Source organism: Hippoglossus stenolepis, chromosome 2 (assembly GCF_022539355.2).
Source record: "Hippoglossus stenolepis isolate QCI-W04-F060 chromosome 2, HSTE1.2, whole genome shotgun sequence".
In the NCBI taxonomy this organism is placed as follows: domain Eukaryota; kingdom Metazoa; phylum Chordata; class Actinopteri; order Pleuronectiformes; family Pleuronectidae; genus Hippoglossus; species Hippoglossus stenolepis.
Window position 1 is genome coordinate 13,919,667 of NC_061484.1, and position 17,521 is coordinate 13,937,187.

The 17,521-nt window shown below is 42.4% G+C and overlaps 2 protein-coding genes across 3 annotated transcripts in view; one reads left to right on the forward strand and one right to left on the reverse strand.

The window, feature by feature from the left end:
- ntn1a (netrin 1a) overlaps nucleotides 1–15,578 on the forward strand; it is a 61,774-nt gene extending 46,196 nt beyond the window's left edge. For both annotated transcript variants that reach the window (XM_035173851.2, XM_035173868.2), the window contains exons 6-7: nucleotides 6,766–6,840; nucleotides 12,133–15,578. In XM_035173851.2, coding sequence (XP_035029742.1) covers nucleotides 6,766–6,840; nucleotides 12,133–12,461 — 404 coding nt within the window. In that variant the 3' untranslated portion in view covers nucleotides 12,462–15,578. The remainder of the gene's footprint in view (nucleotides 1–6,765; nucleotides 6,841–12,132) is intronic.
- Nucleotides 15,579–15,824: 246 nt separating this feature from the next.
- Nucleotides 15,825–17,521, reverse strand: part of stx8 (syntaxin 8) — a 40,180-nt gene continuing 38,483 nt past the window's right edge. Inside the window, exon 8 of the mRNA XM_035173882.2 lies at nucleotides 15,825–16,605. Coding sequence (XP_035029773.1) covers nucleotides 16,541–16,605 — 65 coding nt within the window. The 3' untranslated portion in view covers nucleotides 15,825–16,540. The remainder of the gene's footprint in view (nucleotides 16,606–17,521) is intronic.

Here is a 17,521-nt window from a genome sequence, read left to right on the forward strand (position 1 = left end):
TCATGAGAAGCTGAGGGTCCCACCGGACCACCCGGGCATGAGGCCCAGAGGATGCATACATTACATCTCGGCCTCCTCAGAAGGTCGTGGAGCAAACGCACTTCTGCTCGGCCTGGTATTCAAACAGGCTATGATATCACCTAATACAGTACGTGATGGAAAACAGATGTGGTCATTGTATCATTTGATTAAACCATAACACAACGTTTACTGCCTCATTGGACCAGTAGTACCTGCAGGAATACACAGTATCATTACAATTATTATTATCATTATTATTTTATTATCAGTAGTAGAAGTAGAAGAAGGAGTTAAATAACAATTACGTTTCGAATTATTTTGTAGCTTGACAGAAAATACAAAAACAAATTATTTCACAAAAACAAACTAATACATTTTGGTAATACACATTAAATCCATTATCTTTTACGAAAGCCAAAGATGAAAAATCTGAAAACCACAAGAGAGAAATTCGAAAGATGGACGATTGAGGTGGAGAAGAAAATGGTTTGGAAAAAAAAAAGATGAGAGGAAGAGGATGCTGAAGAAATGAGGAAGAATTCAGCGATCAATTAGGAATATATGAGGAAGGGAACATACGTGTGCGTGATGAATGTGCGTGTGAGATATTACAGAGGGTGTTCAGCCGACAGCTGTGAGGCAGGTGTCTCGTTACGCCTCAGTCCAACAAGGGTGGGTGGATGGGTGGGGTTGGTGGTTTTGGGGGTTGGAGCGGAGGGTGTGAGGGAAAACGGAGTGGATATTAATTTGTCTCCCGCAGCAGGACTCTCCCCCTTCCGACCACACGGAGGGCTGGAATGCATGGAGAATACCTCCGATGGTGTGGCCCAGACAAAACACACATTGTGCGGGTAGGTCACGGATGGTGTGAGTCGCCACTCCCACGGGTCATGACAGAGACGTCTGCACGGCAACGAAATGTGGAGGAGATTAACCACTGATGACCTGTGATGGCCGCCCCGGCCCTGTCAGGATACACAGGATGTGAAAGTAACTGATGATGATGAGGAGAAGGAGGGATTGGAGTGACGATGATGAGGCTCGTAAGGGAAACAAGGTTCAGTCATACACTTGTGTGTGTGTGTGTGTGTGTGTGTTGTCTGAGGCTGGAAGTGATCACAATTTGTGTCGGACCCCTCCTTGGATTTTTTGGACATGAGTCTTGCCTTACACACCCAGTTCAGTGCTCACCAGCTCCACCGCGCTTTACAGTCATGTCAGCATGGGATCTTGTTACGCTCTTAATTGTATGAGAGAGTTAGAGGAGACATAATTGTGAAGGACACATTTTACGATACGCTGGGCCAAAAATAGAAAAGCGCAGTATCGAGTTCTCATCATCAGTGTAATAATTTTTGCATGGAATTTACGTCTTAATGACTTGAAGACCTTGGCAGCGCTATTTCCTCTCTGCGTGTCGAAGGTTTGGGTGATAACCAACAGGAGTCCCCGCTGACTCGTCTGGATCCGACTCATCTCATCGCACAACATCTGAAAGGAAAATCGCAAATCAGGTCAAGAACTCCAACAGCCTCTTTGCCTGAAAAAAACCATCTTTTACAATGACAATACAAAGAAGAAGAGGTGGTGGTGGAGGAGGGGGGGGCTCTTTTCTTTCACTCTCTCTTTTTCTCTCTGTCTTTTGTTGGCCAGGACCCAAACTCACAGCTCTGATCAGCACAGGGGCAGCACACTGGGCTCCATAATCTAATTACATGCTTTATTTGCTGCAATTTGTTTCTCAATCAGTGTGGTTGGAGGAGAAAGCCCTCCTCCCGAGCCATCATTTGCACGTCCATGTCTAACTGCCCCGCCGCCGCTGCCGCCACGTTCACACTGTCTTGTATCGAGATGAATCCAAAGTGTGTCTGGATCTCACCGATACACATTGCCGTTCACACCTGGCTTCGACCACAGAGACCGGTTTCCATCAGATTTCAGTCGCCTTGCTGCATTTGATTTTATCTGTGTGAGCCGCTGCATGGACTCCACAAAGTACTCTACATATTTGTATTCAGCAATACTGCTAAAGAAGTGGTGGAGGTGGTGGTTACCTCAAAACTTGGACCATCAAAACCTTTTTATAGCAGTCACATCAATTAGTCAAGGGGATGTTCTGTCCTCACTATACAACGTGAGACAAACACATAAGATCCAGGATCAGTGTTTTTCACAGTTTCCAACACTAACATCCTGCATATACTCTTTTATCATTTGTTGCCACAATTGTATGTTAAACAGAAGCAAAATAGCAAAGAAATCCACAAGGAATTTGCCCTTGAGCGTATATGATTCACCACCGCAGTTCGGATGGCATCACATTGCGGCCAAATTCCCTGGTGAAAGTTTTTGCTGGAAGAGTCTGTGTTTTTTCGCCCTTGTGTTGGCATCCCCACTATGTCGCACGGATTGGGCCACAGTTTATTTTGAAGGTCGCCAATTCAAATAAATGCAGGGGCTGCATTGTCTCACAGAAGGCTGAAGTTGGTTTGAATAAGTCTTTCTGTAAACTGTAAAAGTATATTCCCTGGTAGAACTGAACCTGAATGTTGCAGACCACTTTGACTCGGAATAATGTTTGCTTGATGTACCCTGAAGAAATGTGTCTTCTTTCCTCTTTTGCTTGAATCATGACAAATGTGTTGGAGGAGCCAGAGTCTACAGCGGTGGGGAACTTTTTTCCATTCAAGGGCCATTTCTTCCTTTGAGGGTCATGCTAAATATTTGAACACATGATCACCAACCTCCAATGGATGGAATTGTTTCTCTTTGATGAGACGTCCGATGTACGATGGAAGTGATGATGATGACACCAGAAGCAGCTGGTTTTCCAGGTTTCGGTCTGTCAGTTTTAAATGTCCGGACAATTGGGCCAGAAACTTCTCCAGAACATGGCGGCATCTGGGTAGAGCATGCAGAGGGCAGGACATAAGGTATAAATTCCGTTGTGGAATTCATGTGTTTTAGTTTCACAAGACATCGACACCAGTGTCAGCCCTTATCACCAAAAGCTCATGAATCTTATCTTGTAATCTTTTTTGGTGTCTTCTGTGATGGAAGTTTTCTGGAAACTGGTGAAAGGTGTACGACACCCCTTCTTCATCCTGAGCTATTTGTAGCATATTCTTTTTGGTTTATTTTCAGCTTTGCATCCATGCTGTTTGCTCGTAGTGAATTTTCCAGACATTATCCTGCTGTATTCTCACTTAGAGATTTGCTGCACATTCAGCGCATGTCTGACGGCAGCTAGTTTTGAGAAGAGCTGCAGACTCAGTAGCTTGTCCCAAACAGATGCAGTAGAGCTCGAGCAGAGGGAGGCTGTTGTAACAGCTCAATGATATCCCTTTGTGGGCTCATCAGCTGGATCAACATTAAACAATGCAGCAAAAATGCTCAGTTCCTTTTGTTTGGAACCTTTCACCCAATGCCTCAAGGGTCCAGCAAATTCAGACATCATTCAGCTTCAGAGATGTTCATCCAATATCTTGCGCCACATCAGTAATCTGCTCGGCAACAGTTCTGTCAAACTGACACTTTGGAATAGTTTGAATTTGTCCAGTTCTCGCAGCTCCGCAGTTGCAACAAGGCTCCTTCACAAAGTCTCCCTCCTGAATGTGGGTACAGCGTCTAACCTATTAGCTCGCTCAACTCGTCTGTGTAACATAAGCTCTGCCAGAATGTGGTGTTGTGAAAGCTGCTCGTCGGGCACACGAACTTCGCAGAAAAGGATTAACTTCATCAAAACACATTTGTTCTTGCAACTTTCCAGCTGGAAGAATGCTCGACATTGACCTTTTTCATCACCGTGTCCCTTTCTCTTGGAAAGGGTGACATTCTACTTTTCTATTCTCGACAGTCGCCATGAAGCTCGTCAGTGAGGACACGTAACAGCTACCTGTGTTTCCTTTGCAGTACCTGCCCCAAACATCCCAACTGATGATTAGGATCAGTCAACGAACCTGCATTGAATATACACAAGCTTGTGCACCACTGTATTCTACTCTGTTAATACTGAGGGGCAAGTTTTACTTACTCCTACTGTAAAACCTATCGAACACCCGCGACTGAACCTGCCCCAGGCCTGGCTTTGCTTCCATCTATAGGCCCAGCTAAATTGAACACTACTGTATCCAGTTGCGTGGCAGCTTTAGGAACAAGCATTCCGAATGAAAACGATTAGCTCGAAGACTTGTACAGCACTTTGACAGAAGGGGCAAAGGTCCACCTCTCAGTTACGTGCTCCTTGGGGCTCTGAAAAGCAGGAGACAAAGCGCTGTACTAACTGCGTGTACTCAGAACACCCAAAGCAGATTTGAGCGCGGTGCTACAGGACTGCTCCCACTTCCCCTGCTTGTAACGCACTCACAAAGGGAACATTTGTCCTCACGGTAGGGGACTGCCTGGCCCTAAATGGGGGTCTCGGGGTGCTCTCAGCGGGGCCTGGAGCTGTGTCTCAGGGGTACACTAATGGGGAACGAAAGGCTATCAAAGGGAAGTATCATGATGGCATCAAGGGGGGTTATGAGAAAACAAAGCCTCCTTTCCACAGCTCCCCCCTCCATCATTTACATGGTAATCAGGTGAAGCTCATATACTAGACTCCTCTGTTTCATTTCCTTTGCCTGTTTCTGTTACTCTCTTTATTTACTACCACTGGCTTCAGCTTTGTGGCCTTGCTAACCCGCTTGTGAGGCTACCAGCCGGATTTTTTTCAGTCTATTTTGGGGTTTTATTCAAAATCACGGTCCTCCTCTTTTGCCTCTTCTTCACACCCCCCTGATAAACTTCACTCCTGTCTTCTTTTTTTTGTCAACCTCTCCACCCCTTCGCTCTCTACCAGTATCAATCCTCCCGCCTCCTTCTCTTTTTTTCGGGTGCATTTTTTCTTGTCGCGGAGTTCCCCAGGCAACCTCATTCAAGCGGAGCATAAAGGAGAGTAAAGGCATGGAGCAAAGATCTGGTCCCAACAATGAAGTTTGTTCATATTCAGGCAGCCTGAAAGCTCCAGTCCTTCTTCCACCAGCCCATCACTCTCCTCCACTACTTGCTGTCCATCTATCTTTTCCAACCTCCTTCCTGCCCTCTTTTCTTTTACTACACTCATTCCATCTTGCAGCACAGACGTGTAAACCAATTCAGTACACTGGATTCAATTTATGCAAGCCGGGAGAGGGCTGAAGAAGCAGAGAAAATGGGGAAATTACTTTTTTCCATGATATGGCCCTCCCTGTACAGCGTGGGTTGATCACTGAGGTTATGTACTCTTTGGATTGTAGAGGCCTGTAAAGTGGAGGGAGGCTGCAGGGCCTTCTTCACCTCATGTCATAAAAGTGAATGTATCCGCAGATCGTGGATCTATTTGAAAAAGCTGCCTGTGACCCTGTTTCTCCCCACATACGGTTTTCTTGTTTTGAATAAGGGAGTATACTCTAAGGTTCCCTATCGTCAATCATGCAAGCAATTTGCAAACTTCACTTGAGTTTATATGTGGTTTTCATGCACAGGAAATGTCCAGCAAATATATAAACTGCTTGATTTTGATGTCCAGAAAGTAAATGAAGCTGAAATCAACTTAAAGAACCATCGTAAGGAGTTTGTAGATGCATATACAAGTGGGTGACCCTTCTGCCTGCGTGAGGTATTTGTTCACCCTGTCCGGAGTGGACATGCGCCCCCTCCTCCTTCACCAGAGAGGGTCCTCTGCCTAACGCTTCATGGATGGCTAGTTTTCCCTTCCTGACCTCCCTTTGTGTGGCATTGACCTGCTTCACACCCCCCACCCTCTACTCCCTCAAATAGCTGCCAGTCCTCTGTGCTCTTTCCCCCTAGTCCACGCTGCAATAAATGCAAAAAGCTTGACATGGTCCTCCATGGGGCCTTGAAGTGATCCCGGGGTTATTTTCTTCGGGAGGCCGGGTGGGGTCGGGGGGGCTGAGGTGACAAGCGAGGTGAGATTTGTTGGGAGGTGGGGGTTGACGTGGGTAAAGGGTGGTCTGCTGGAGTCTGACTCATTCCCACAGTCTGACAGGGAGTAAGTTGGTAGAGGGCGGTGGTAATTTGTATTTCTCCAAAACCGCTGCTGGTCTCATCTGCTCCATACAGAGGTCCTCACATGTAGGTTGTGGAAATGGTCCCAGGGTAAAGTGCCTCTTCCATGGCCCATTAAAGTCCCATCAGACAACATAATCAAAATGTGTCTCTTACTTTTCCTAAAACTTTTTTAAAAAGAAAGAAAATGCAAAAGAATGTCTTCTTTAAAAAAATTACAGAATTAGCGAGAAATATCCAACATATTTCATACGCTTCAAACTCAGGGTTCACTGTGGATTTGTTTTCAAACGGTTCATTAAATTCCCAGCTCATAGTCATTTTAACTTGTTTACCCTCTCTCCACATGCAAATATAATTATTTCAGAAATTCAAAGTGTATTTGTTTAAAACATATGTGAATATTCTTTTATGAATTTGTAATTTATTTTGTATTATGACAGAAGAATACACATTATTTATGAGAAGGAATACAAACAAATCAGCCCAGCATGTTATGGCTTTGCAACTAACCCAATGCTGCAGGCCCATGAAAAATGCTTAAGGTTTTTAAGGTTCCTGTCATTAATAAATAGTAAAATGTAAATTCACAAAAAGCCTAAAACAACAACCGCATTCCTACAAAACGTATTCATTGTTTGTTTTCACCCTCCTGCCTCCTAACTGTATGTTTTTCTTCCCTTTTTCTTCTTGCAGACTGTGACTCTTATTGCAAGGCATCTAAAGGCAAACTGAAAATCAACATGAAGAAGTACTGCAAGAAAGATTACGGTGAGTCAACAGACGACAGACATTTAATGACTTTGATTAACGGCCATTTGAACGGGAAATCGTAGAAACATGTGCTCCGATGGAAGAAACAGTTCACTGACTTTCCTCCAGATAGAAAACAAAGTTTGTTTATAGTTCTCCAAAGAAAATAAGAATAAAAAAATAAAAAAACTTTACAGGAGCACTGATCTGACTGTGCAACATGTTCTCCCTCTGATTCTCTCTGACGCGCTCGTGTATACGTTGCTGGGGAACTGCTGTAGTTTACAGGGGAGGCATTTTACTGATGGCTTACTCCAGCTCTCTGCGGACAGAGACAAAGGATCAAACAGAAGACTGCAGGTCTTAAAGGAGGAAGGGAGAAGCAGACAAACAGAAGGAGAGAAAAGGACAGGATAAAGAATTGCGCTGAGGTGTGTGTGTGTGTGTGTGTGTGTGTGTGTGTGTGTGTGTGTGTGTGTGCATGTGCATGTGGGAAGGGTTGTTTCTGAGCAGGCATTTAAAGGCCCGAGCGGATAAAGCGGAGGCAGTGTGACGGACAGTGGGTGCGCTCTAAGAGATCCTCATTAAGGCAGCCCACTTCCCCCACAGCCAACGTGTTTCTCGCCGCATTCCTGTGGGCGTCCGTCCGCCACGCTATTCAAGGTGTGGATAAGACGTATGACCTCTCCCCTCTGTCCCCTACCCCGATTGAAGTCAGGCTTCTGAGGCGCTCAACCAAGCAGCGGCATCCTGCAGCATACCTCAGCAGCTTGACAGACAGGCCTGAGCTTTTGTTCTGCGGGGATTTGGAGGAGTTAGTGGGGTCAGCTTATAGACACCTCTTCTTTCCACCAATGCCCACCTCGCCGCTGATGTCGTGAGAAGAGCCGCGTCTCTGGAGTACGTCAGCTCGATGGCTGAGGCTCATTTCTCCAGTTTGGCCGAAAAGCTTTACTCATCTAAGATCTACAGTCGTAGATAGCAAACAGTCATTTCATCAGCGGAACGTTTGTGTCAGCAGCCATGTAACTCCGACTGATAACAACTGTCGGAATCCATTTGAGGGTGGAGAGGTGTGGAGGTAAAAAGAGACATCAGGATTTCCTGCTGGAGAAAACATCACTCAACCCGATACTGAGTACCCTCATATCTGCCAAGAGCCTAACAACTGATTCGACTTTTGTGTGTGTGGGTGTGAAGTGTAGGGAATCTGCTGGTACCGATGTGTGAGATAATGCCGGGTGAAAACAAATAGAAGTTCTCTTTCTGCGTGAGTGTTATTGTGTGTAGGTGCAGGATGTTTTTAAATGGGGGCAGAGAATTTAAGGGGGTGGACATAGAAGATTTTTTTTTTATTTTTAGAATGGGGAAGAAGATTCATTTCATTACCTCCTGGGAGGATGTTTTGTTTTCGCCCTTATCCGTTTTTTTGTTGGTTAGTTTGTTTGTAAGCATGATTTTGCCAAAATGACCACAAAACTTGGTGGAAGGTGCGGTGTGTGGGTCGGGGAAGAACTCTTTCAATTTTGGTGCGGATCTAGTTCAGGGGACTTATCCCAGATTTACTTTTTTACTTTTTTAAATCCTCAGGCAGATTTAGGGGACTGGTTTCTACAAGTGTGTGCAACTTGTTGCAGTTTGAATTTAAGGGGACTGTTGGGCCTTGGTGGAGGTATGTGTCCTACTGAGAGACATTCTAGTTTATATTGTTAACATCTATAGAAACAAATTGAATGTATTCATACACAGAACAAATAATTAGCACTGTTACAGTCTAAGGAAATTCCTTTTTTATAACATATACAGTTGAATTACTTCATTCAAACCTTTGAAGGCTTTCACAATTTCTATGATCAGGTTATTGTATTTTGTTTCATTCAATCAATGTGTCCACCATTAGTTTCAAATGCTACATCACCCAGTGTGTAATCCACTTTCTCCGTGCCCTTCACCAGAGGGGCTTTGTGCTGGCGACATACATGAGAACCACTAAGCCTCCTTGTCATATCCATCTATACTTTGCAACAGTATATTCATGGTTCGTAGTAAACCAGAACAAGACGCCTGCACAGTGGTAACCACACGCAAGCTTAGCGAAGCCAATCGAAAAGTCAAAAACCATGTAAATCTACAGGATAAGTCGAGGGAGCCATAGATTTGGACCGTTCTGAAAAGATCAGCAGGGGAGCTGCGCCGCACGCTGCCTCGGGAGACGACGCTACATGTTTCTGTGGTCGATATACAGACGCACATAAAGAATCACAGGAGGGAGCGGGGTGCATGGAGGGGGGGTGAACATGTCTGATGTCAGAAAAATGCCAGGGATAACTGCACATTTCAGGCTGCATCCACACTATACGTGTTTTAAAACACATCACTATGGCTATGTTCACAACTGCCACCCAAACTTTACCAGAGTTTGCAAGCGCCTCTAATGGAGAAGTCTGGAAACACTGCAGCTGTGTTGTAGTATAAGGCTGGTAAGATACTGAGCCATTTGGGAATGATCATGCAGTCACCTGAATCCGCTTCCTGATTGGTTCTTATCAGCTACAACTCTACCAGCGGTGAAGGAAAAACTTTGTAAACGCGGTTCCACTTCGTTGTTTTAGTTCACCACCATTTAAAGCTTCAACATATTAGTATGGATGTAGTCTCAGTGTCCACAGTGCTCACACTTGTAAATGGTGGCCGAATACAAACGGAGAAGATAGCATCAGGTGGAAACTGGTCACATTTCAGGCAAGTGCCATGAGGACTTCAGGGGGAAATAAAACGATTGTGAAAATGATCCACTTGCAGAAGTAAGCAATAAAATGTGTGTTGACAATGTCAGAGTGCTGCTCCCTCAAGCACAAAGTCAAACTACTCAGTGATTCAGAGGCTCCTCTAGAACAGTGAGAGTCTAAATACAATGACTATAAAGACACATTATTGAAATGTACTGATCTGCTGTCATAGTTATATGAGAAAATATCTATACCCCTGAATTTATTCGTCCATTTAATATGAGGCCGGAGCATGGTTAGCTTAGCATTAACAAAATAGACAACAAACAAAAGGGAGCCAGGCTATCTTCAAAAGTCTGAGATTTTTCCTCCTGCACATTTATATCTCGTAAATTAACACATATTACATTTGCTTGTTTAATCTGTGCAAACATCTAAGTGTAAATTGGACAAGTTATGAATAAACTGACCATTTGTTGGACAGGAGCAGTGACTTCTCAGAGTCCTTCCTCGCTGCTTAGAGGCCCACAAACACTACAGATGGTTACTGCACCCGGCCAAGAAATAAGATATGTTAACGTAAAACCGTTAAAACCAGACTTACAGTTTTTACACCTTTTGTACTGATTAAACAAACAAGACAGAGCCAGACCAGTCATTTCCCTTTGTATCAAGTCTTGATGCTGAGCTAAGGTAAGCATATGAAAGCATATCACCCAAAATATTATACACAGAAGCACTGGGAAATAAAATCATACTCTGGTGTGTTTTCAGTCTTGCAAGACAGAAGGTTACTATGGAAGCCTTTTTAGATTTCCACCGTTCACTGAGTGCGACTCCAGAGGAAGTGATCCAAAACGCACGGTTCAGTACGTGACCTGAATACAGGACGTACACTCTTACATTCGGATGTTCAGCTGCATTAGCTCCACGCTCAAGGTGAAACCAGTGACCCTGGAACACGCTGGTTTCATTTCAAAAAGCCATCCCATAAGCACAGGAGGACTATTACAGAGCCTAATAGAGATCTGGTCAGTTTAATGCATATTGATATCTCCTGGGGTGGGATCCATGAGAGGCAGACCTCTCTTCCCTCCTCTTCCTCACTCTTTCCTCGTGCTCCCCTCTCTCTCTCTCTCTCTCTCTCTCTCTCTGAGGACCGTACCGTTCATTCATCATGTGATATCACTGAGTGTCTTTCCAGCTGACGTTTCTAATAGCACTACCCCGCTTCCTAATCACATTACAAATCACACTGCACTGTCAGTAGTAATGGACATAATGCATGTGCGGCTATATGTTATAATAGGATCATATACCAGCAGTAAAAAAAATGTATTTTACTTGACGTAAGCATATAGATTTTTTTTCTGTGATCTCACCACTTTGATAATTTCAGCGTTCATAACTGGCTGTTTCTAATTCCAGTTCCTGTTATAATCATTATCTTTTATTCATGTTACGTGTATTTCTTTTCTTAAGCTGTTTTCTGAAAATTGGCTCCGGACATTTTCTGGAGTTTGCCTTTCACACATGCAGAACGCAGCAGGAGAATGTTCGGGTCAGATGCGTTCACAACAACAGGAACAACATTAAGGCGAGGGTTTGCGCGAGAGGCAGGACATGATATATACATTCCACAGTGTTGTTGTCTCCAGCACATCGACACCGGCATAGGGCCTCATTGCCAAAAACTCTCTACGCTTGTTGTCTTTCCAAATCTTTGTCTAGGTCTTTTATGTGGCTCCTCTTTTGCATTCTGAGATATCTAGATTCCTCCAGTTTTGCGACCGTCAAGTGTTAGAAACGACACCAACGTGCTCTCGCAGGGAAATGTTCCAGCTAGACTCAGGCATTTTTACCCTTCGGCTGGCAGGCAAAATTACGGAAAATGTCCAGAGCAACTAACACAGACATTTTCATTCTCACATACAGCCCCTTAAATATCAGAGGAATAGCCAACTTGCTTTATATGTGACAAATCTATACAGTGAAGCAAGTATTACTTTTTAGAAAATGTTTCTGGGATATTGAAGCCAGGTCCTCTGTGAAGGTGGCACTCGCTGCGGGCCTCCATCTCTCCACACTGCGCTGTGTGGGACTCCAGCTGCCAACTCTTGGTGAGCTGATGTTTGATTAATGGCCACAGTTGGAAAAAAGCGCCAGTGTGCCTGGAGGGAAAGGAATCGCTTTCCTTCCATTGTGACGGAGATCTTTGAAGCAGAAAAGCAGGTGGTTATTAAAAGAATAAAAACAGCTGCATATCTCCATGTAGGGGAGTGGTGGTTATTACCACAATAAATATCCAATGACAAAGAAAATTCACTGTTGTAAGAGAAAGCTTTGGCTCAGAGAGCTAGGAGTGTATTTGCCTGTATTACCATGGTAAGACATGGAGACATCATTGAAATGAGAAAGCTGCACAACATGAAGCACGCAACCACATCACTTTGTGGGCGAATGCAATGTACTTAGAGGCTTTTGGGGAGTTCTAACCTTTACCACTGACATGCTCTAGATTGCATGTTAGGAAAAGAGCTCGCACATCAAGTGATTTTTGTGTCTTCTCTTCCCTCTGCAGCCGTCCAGGTGCACATCCTGAAGGCGGACAAGGCCGGAGAGTGGTGGAAGTTCACCGTCAACATCATCTCCGTCTACAAGCAGGGCGAGAGCCGCATCCGACGCGGGGACCAGTTCCTGTGGGTCCGTGCCAAGGACGTGGCCTGCAAGTGTCCCAAGATCAAGCCGGGGAAGAAGTACCTGCTGCTGGGGAATGACGAGGACTCCCCCGGCCAGAGCGGCGTGGTGGCGGACAAAGGCAGCCTGGTCATCCAGTGGAGGGACACGTGGGCGCGCAGGCTCAGGAAGTTCCAGCAGCGGGAGAAGAAAGGCAAGTGCAAGAAGCCATAGGCGGCAAAATGTTGGGAGAGGAACGAGAAATTCAAGAGAAAATCTAAGCAGGTGATTTAAGAATAAAATAAAATGAAAAGACGCAAAAGAAGAGACGGACAGAGGACCACGGACAGAGAAGAGACTGATTATGTTGCTGCTTTTTTGTGTAGAAGCATGAAGAGAATTATTTAGGATGATTTGTCTTTTCCTAGTGAACTTTTGTTGAAGGAGCTCACCTTGCAGATTTGGTTTTATGGTTTATTTTACTTTGAGATTTGTCTCTCTTGTGGATTTGCCGAATTTGCACCTATTACCAGTATATAAAGTTATTTTGTGTTTGTTTTTTTTATTTCGTTATCTCGGTATGAAATCATTATATTTTATGTTTTTAATTTTATGGACATTTTCTGCTGGTGCAAAAATGACACACGAAAAAAAAAAAACACTTAATAACCACTGCAGATTTGCCTCTGCGTGGTTTTCTCCTTGTATCTTTAGCTAAGAAGCAGCTTGTTTAATCTTAAGTCTTCACTGAGCTAAATGAGGCAGAACTATTTCTCAGAACTGTGCCATAAGGACGATTGTAGCAGTGATGGGTAGAATCATTTTAGCTGTTAATTTGATTCCCTTTGAATTCAGGTACATCAGCAACTGAAGAAACAAGAAATATTCTGTTGCTGTAGGTTTTTATTTGTCAAAACAATTTTAGAATTTGGAGGTGACAGAAAAAAAAAAAAAGAAAAAAACATAGTATTGACTAAAGCATATATGAACTGACTGATTTTAAAGATATTTCTAATCTTTTATTTTCCCCCCTTCAGATGTCACTGGTTAATTTTTAGTGGTTCGGTATTTTGAAAACCCTGCATGTGAATGCTTTTTAATTTGAGACTGTAACAACCAGTTCTCTGACTGGTGCCACTGATGTTACTTATATAAAAATGATGCTATTTTTGGAGGACAAAATGTATTTAAAATCACTGATTTCAACTTAATTCCTTAAAATAAATGTGGTATTTCATTTTTTTATTTCACAACTTACAAACGCAAAACAGGCCAAATTGATCATCACAAAAATACTATAGAACATCACAAAATAATGAGTTGTTCATGGGTAGATCTAATAGAAACTAATAATAATAATAATAATACAAAGAATTTTTCTTATGTGGCCACAAAAAATATAGTATTTTTTATTATAGGGTGAATATTTTCCTTGTTTTACCACAAAAAGACAAGAGCTGTGAACGTTACACCAGGTAGGCCACTGTGGATGTGAATGCCGCATTGGAATTGTTCCGGTGGAACGCTGAGCTGCAGCTGCAGGTGGTGCACGTCCTCGGTGCTGACAGTAGAGACAAAGACGTGCACAGAGTGCGTCACAAGTGCAACAGTGCAGATGTTTGTATGATTAGTCTGTTAAGTGTATTTTTTTTATACCAGCTTACTATGTGTAAAAAAGCATCTTTAAAGACAAAGTAGGATCAGTATCCTTTTAACTGACCTCTGCCTCTCACTAAGGAGATAGAATGTGGATGCTTGTCAAACACTAAATCTGAGAAGGTGTACTTTAATGTGGAACATGAGTAAAATATTAATTTAAACGTAATCAATGCAGATTGTAGGCGGCTATGAGAATAGGCCTCGTGAAAATATAAATAGTTTCCTTACCTCATATCGTGCAGAAAGTTAGCCTAACGCAAAACAGAAAAATGAAAACTCAAAAAGAAAAGCACTCAACACTTATTTGAAATCACGAATCAAGACGAATTTATAAAATCCACCACCCACCGACGCAAATTCATCTGGAGTAATTCCTACGCTACTATGAGATCGTAGATAACGACTTTTTTTTTTTTTTACCATCCAAACATTCTTCTGCAAACACAATGCATGACTATACATTCACTAAAGAAGCTGCAGTCTCCCATTGACCTGTCACGTTAATTCTCTGCACTCCTACACTTGCACAGGGAGAACTAGGGGGGGGTGGGGGGGTTGGGGGAAGGGATCGCAATCACTTGACGCTGCTTGATTCAAACCACATTGCTCATTTATTTGTGTGCAGTTCAGTTTGGAATGTGTGGTAGAAACACTGCTCAGGTTTGTAAAGATACAAAAAAAGAAAAAATACGCCCACAGTGTATCTGATGCATCTTAAACTAGGGTTTTGCTTTCAGTCCGTCCCGAAACAAACCATGCAACATTTTGGATGTTGCTGGTATTTGTTGCTTTATAAAAAAATCACATTTACTATGGCACAGTTTTAATATGTTCCACAGCACAAGTAACTGTAAAAAGTATTTGAAGATCATTTCAAGACACATGGTTTCAATCAAATGGACTTCCTTTGTTTTAAATGATTCCACTATCTCAAAAACTGACTGATTTGCCCAGGGAGTTATTTTTTATTTTTTTGGAGAATGGACTGAAATTCCTCCTCGATGATGACAAAAACAAAACCACCTGAGTTACGCTGAAAGATGCAAAGTACAGATGATCAAGTTGCTGAAGAACCTCTCAGTATTTACATTTGGGTTTTGATGGAGTTTGTCGTTTTTGTTAATGTACTATCAATCAAATGATTGTGATTTCAGTCCGACATGGCGCTACGAGCCGGCGGCTTGTCCATATTTACATGTTCCTGCCTTTCATTCATGTAAATACTACAACATAACATCACGTTTGTTTTTTTCCGTTGGGCACAATGTAATCTGTAATCGCACCTCTCTCGTCTCTGAAGCCTCATGCTGTACATTTTTTATATCCGCCTCCCGAGCAATGGTTTGACAAACTTCCTGATGAAACGCTCCACACATACCTGTCAAAGCATCGCTTTGTGTTCATACTATGAATTGTAAATGTTGTTTAGTTGTCACCATTGCAAAGACCTTTATTTTTTTGTTTTGCAATGTTGTTTTTCAATGCGTACTAATATATTATGGTTATTATATGAATATATTTAATGACACAAGACATTGTGGATATTATTGTCTTTATCAACTTTTTTTTTTACTTGTGGTTGTTTAGATCGTTGCCATTAAAGAAGGAAATAATAACTACTGAACACACCAACCTGGTAGAACTAAATTCGGATTTTCAGTTGAAATAAACTCTTGTTACATTGAAAAATCATTTGCCTCCGTTGCTTTAAATTATAGTTTTTATTGATTTACTATGAATTTGACACTAAGCTAAATAGTAGTTAGCTGCATCCTGTACAAAAACAATACTGTGCAAATTTCAAAATGGAAATATGTAAGTGTACTAGTGTGTTGAAGCTCTGTCAAAGGTCTGACCCCAGCTAAATATCATGTGACAAAACACTGTAATCCTCAGGAGTGAGCCCTGGACATGGACGCACACACACAGGAGTCCAGGGACTTTAAAACTGGAAATGTCATTTATTAGAAATTACAAGCTGAATTGATTTACAAGGAGGGAAAACAGCCATGTTAGTACCACAGCCAAGCTGTTAGTTTTGGCTGAGAGCTACTCTATAAACATTGTAAAATCCCAAGACAGATGATAACATTACACAGCTACAGTAATGCATGGGTAAATAGAAGTAAGTGTGAATATTGCAAAGCTCGTGGAATAACTGTACCCAGTGTGAGCGTCAGACCAGACCTCAGACTAAGACTTAGGGAAGAAACGCTCCTGCTGCCGGTGGGAGGTCCTACTGTTGGCTCAATATTCACCAAGTCAAAAACATATTTCAAAAATACCTGTAACCTTTAAATAATTAACTGTTTAATGAATTGTTGATTTAATGAGCCAGACACATGGACAACTATTAAAGAGGACAATGTACAACCACTAAATTTCTGCTATTCCAGGGTTACAGATGGCCTTCGCCCAAGCAACAACTCACTGTAGAGAAGAACATTACTGTAACAGTCATTCTCTTCTTTTCTCATTGATTGGGCATTGATTGACCCTGAGCAGGAATAAGAAAATAAAATCTGATGACAGATAATGTTTAAATGGGTGTCGAGTCAATGTGCACCAGGTGTATGCAGAGTGGCATTCTGCACCCAACTGTCACTGTAGTGCTCGTCCAGCAAAGGTTCCACGATCACCGCCGTCCTCGTCACCTACACGGGCCACACAGCGATCACTACGATGGCTATGAGAAGCAGCACGATCACCACCAGCATCCCTGGAGGAGGAAGAGGGAGGAAGAAGAAATAGGTCAAGGCTGCATGATATTCTATAGTTTTCTAACTGTCAACAAATCCTGTGGAAAATATCAAAACCATTAAATAATCAATCCTATTGATGCATTGTTTGTGTATTTATTCATCTGTATGAATACCATTACGATATGTAAATACAGGCACCGTAGTTTATATCGAAGTAATTTATAAAAAAAACTGTCTCTGTAAGTAATCACCAAAGGACCAAATGAGTACTAATCCACAGGGGGAAATAGTTTCCAGTTTACCCTGAGTAACATCTGATAAAAGCTACAAGTGTCTTAGAAAATGTGTTTGCCATTTTTCAATGTCTTCAGCAGGAACAAATAGGATTGTGTCCACAGAAAGAGTGGGGAAGTTAGAAAGTATTAAGAGAGGGAAAAGGGTGTTGTTGCTTTTTGTCCTTAAATGGTGTTTGCTCAAACTAAGAAAAATGTAGAATAATGTTAAACTAATTCTTTAGGTATGTGATAAGCTAGATAGCCTTAAAAACGAAGTGTCTTAATGCTTACTAAAATTCTGACCAGCTATATCTGTAGCCTGTTGAGGAGAACGTTTTGTATTTTGTGAAAAACAGTATAAAATAGGTACAAGTTTTTTTTTTGAATGACTCTAAATATGTCCCCTTTCAAGACTTGAGTGGCTTCAGAGGTAGAATACAGAGCGGTTAATTATTTTAAGATGTAACTAAGGTCATATTTGATCATAAAATGTTTTGTTTCATTTTTCTACTCCAGCCCTTTGTGATAAAACCTTTGTATTCCCTGCAACTTTAACGTTGAAAAAGTGAACGTCAAACAGCCGAGGAACTCATGATTTGAGACAGACTCGGAGAGGAGGAGGAGAAAGCAGCAGACACAAGGGAATATACTTAGAAGA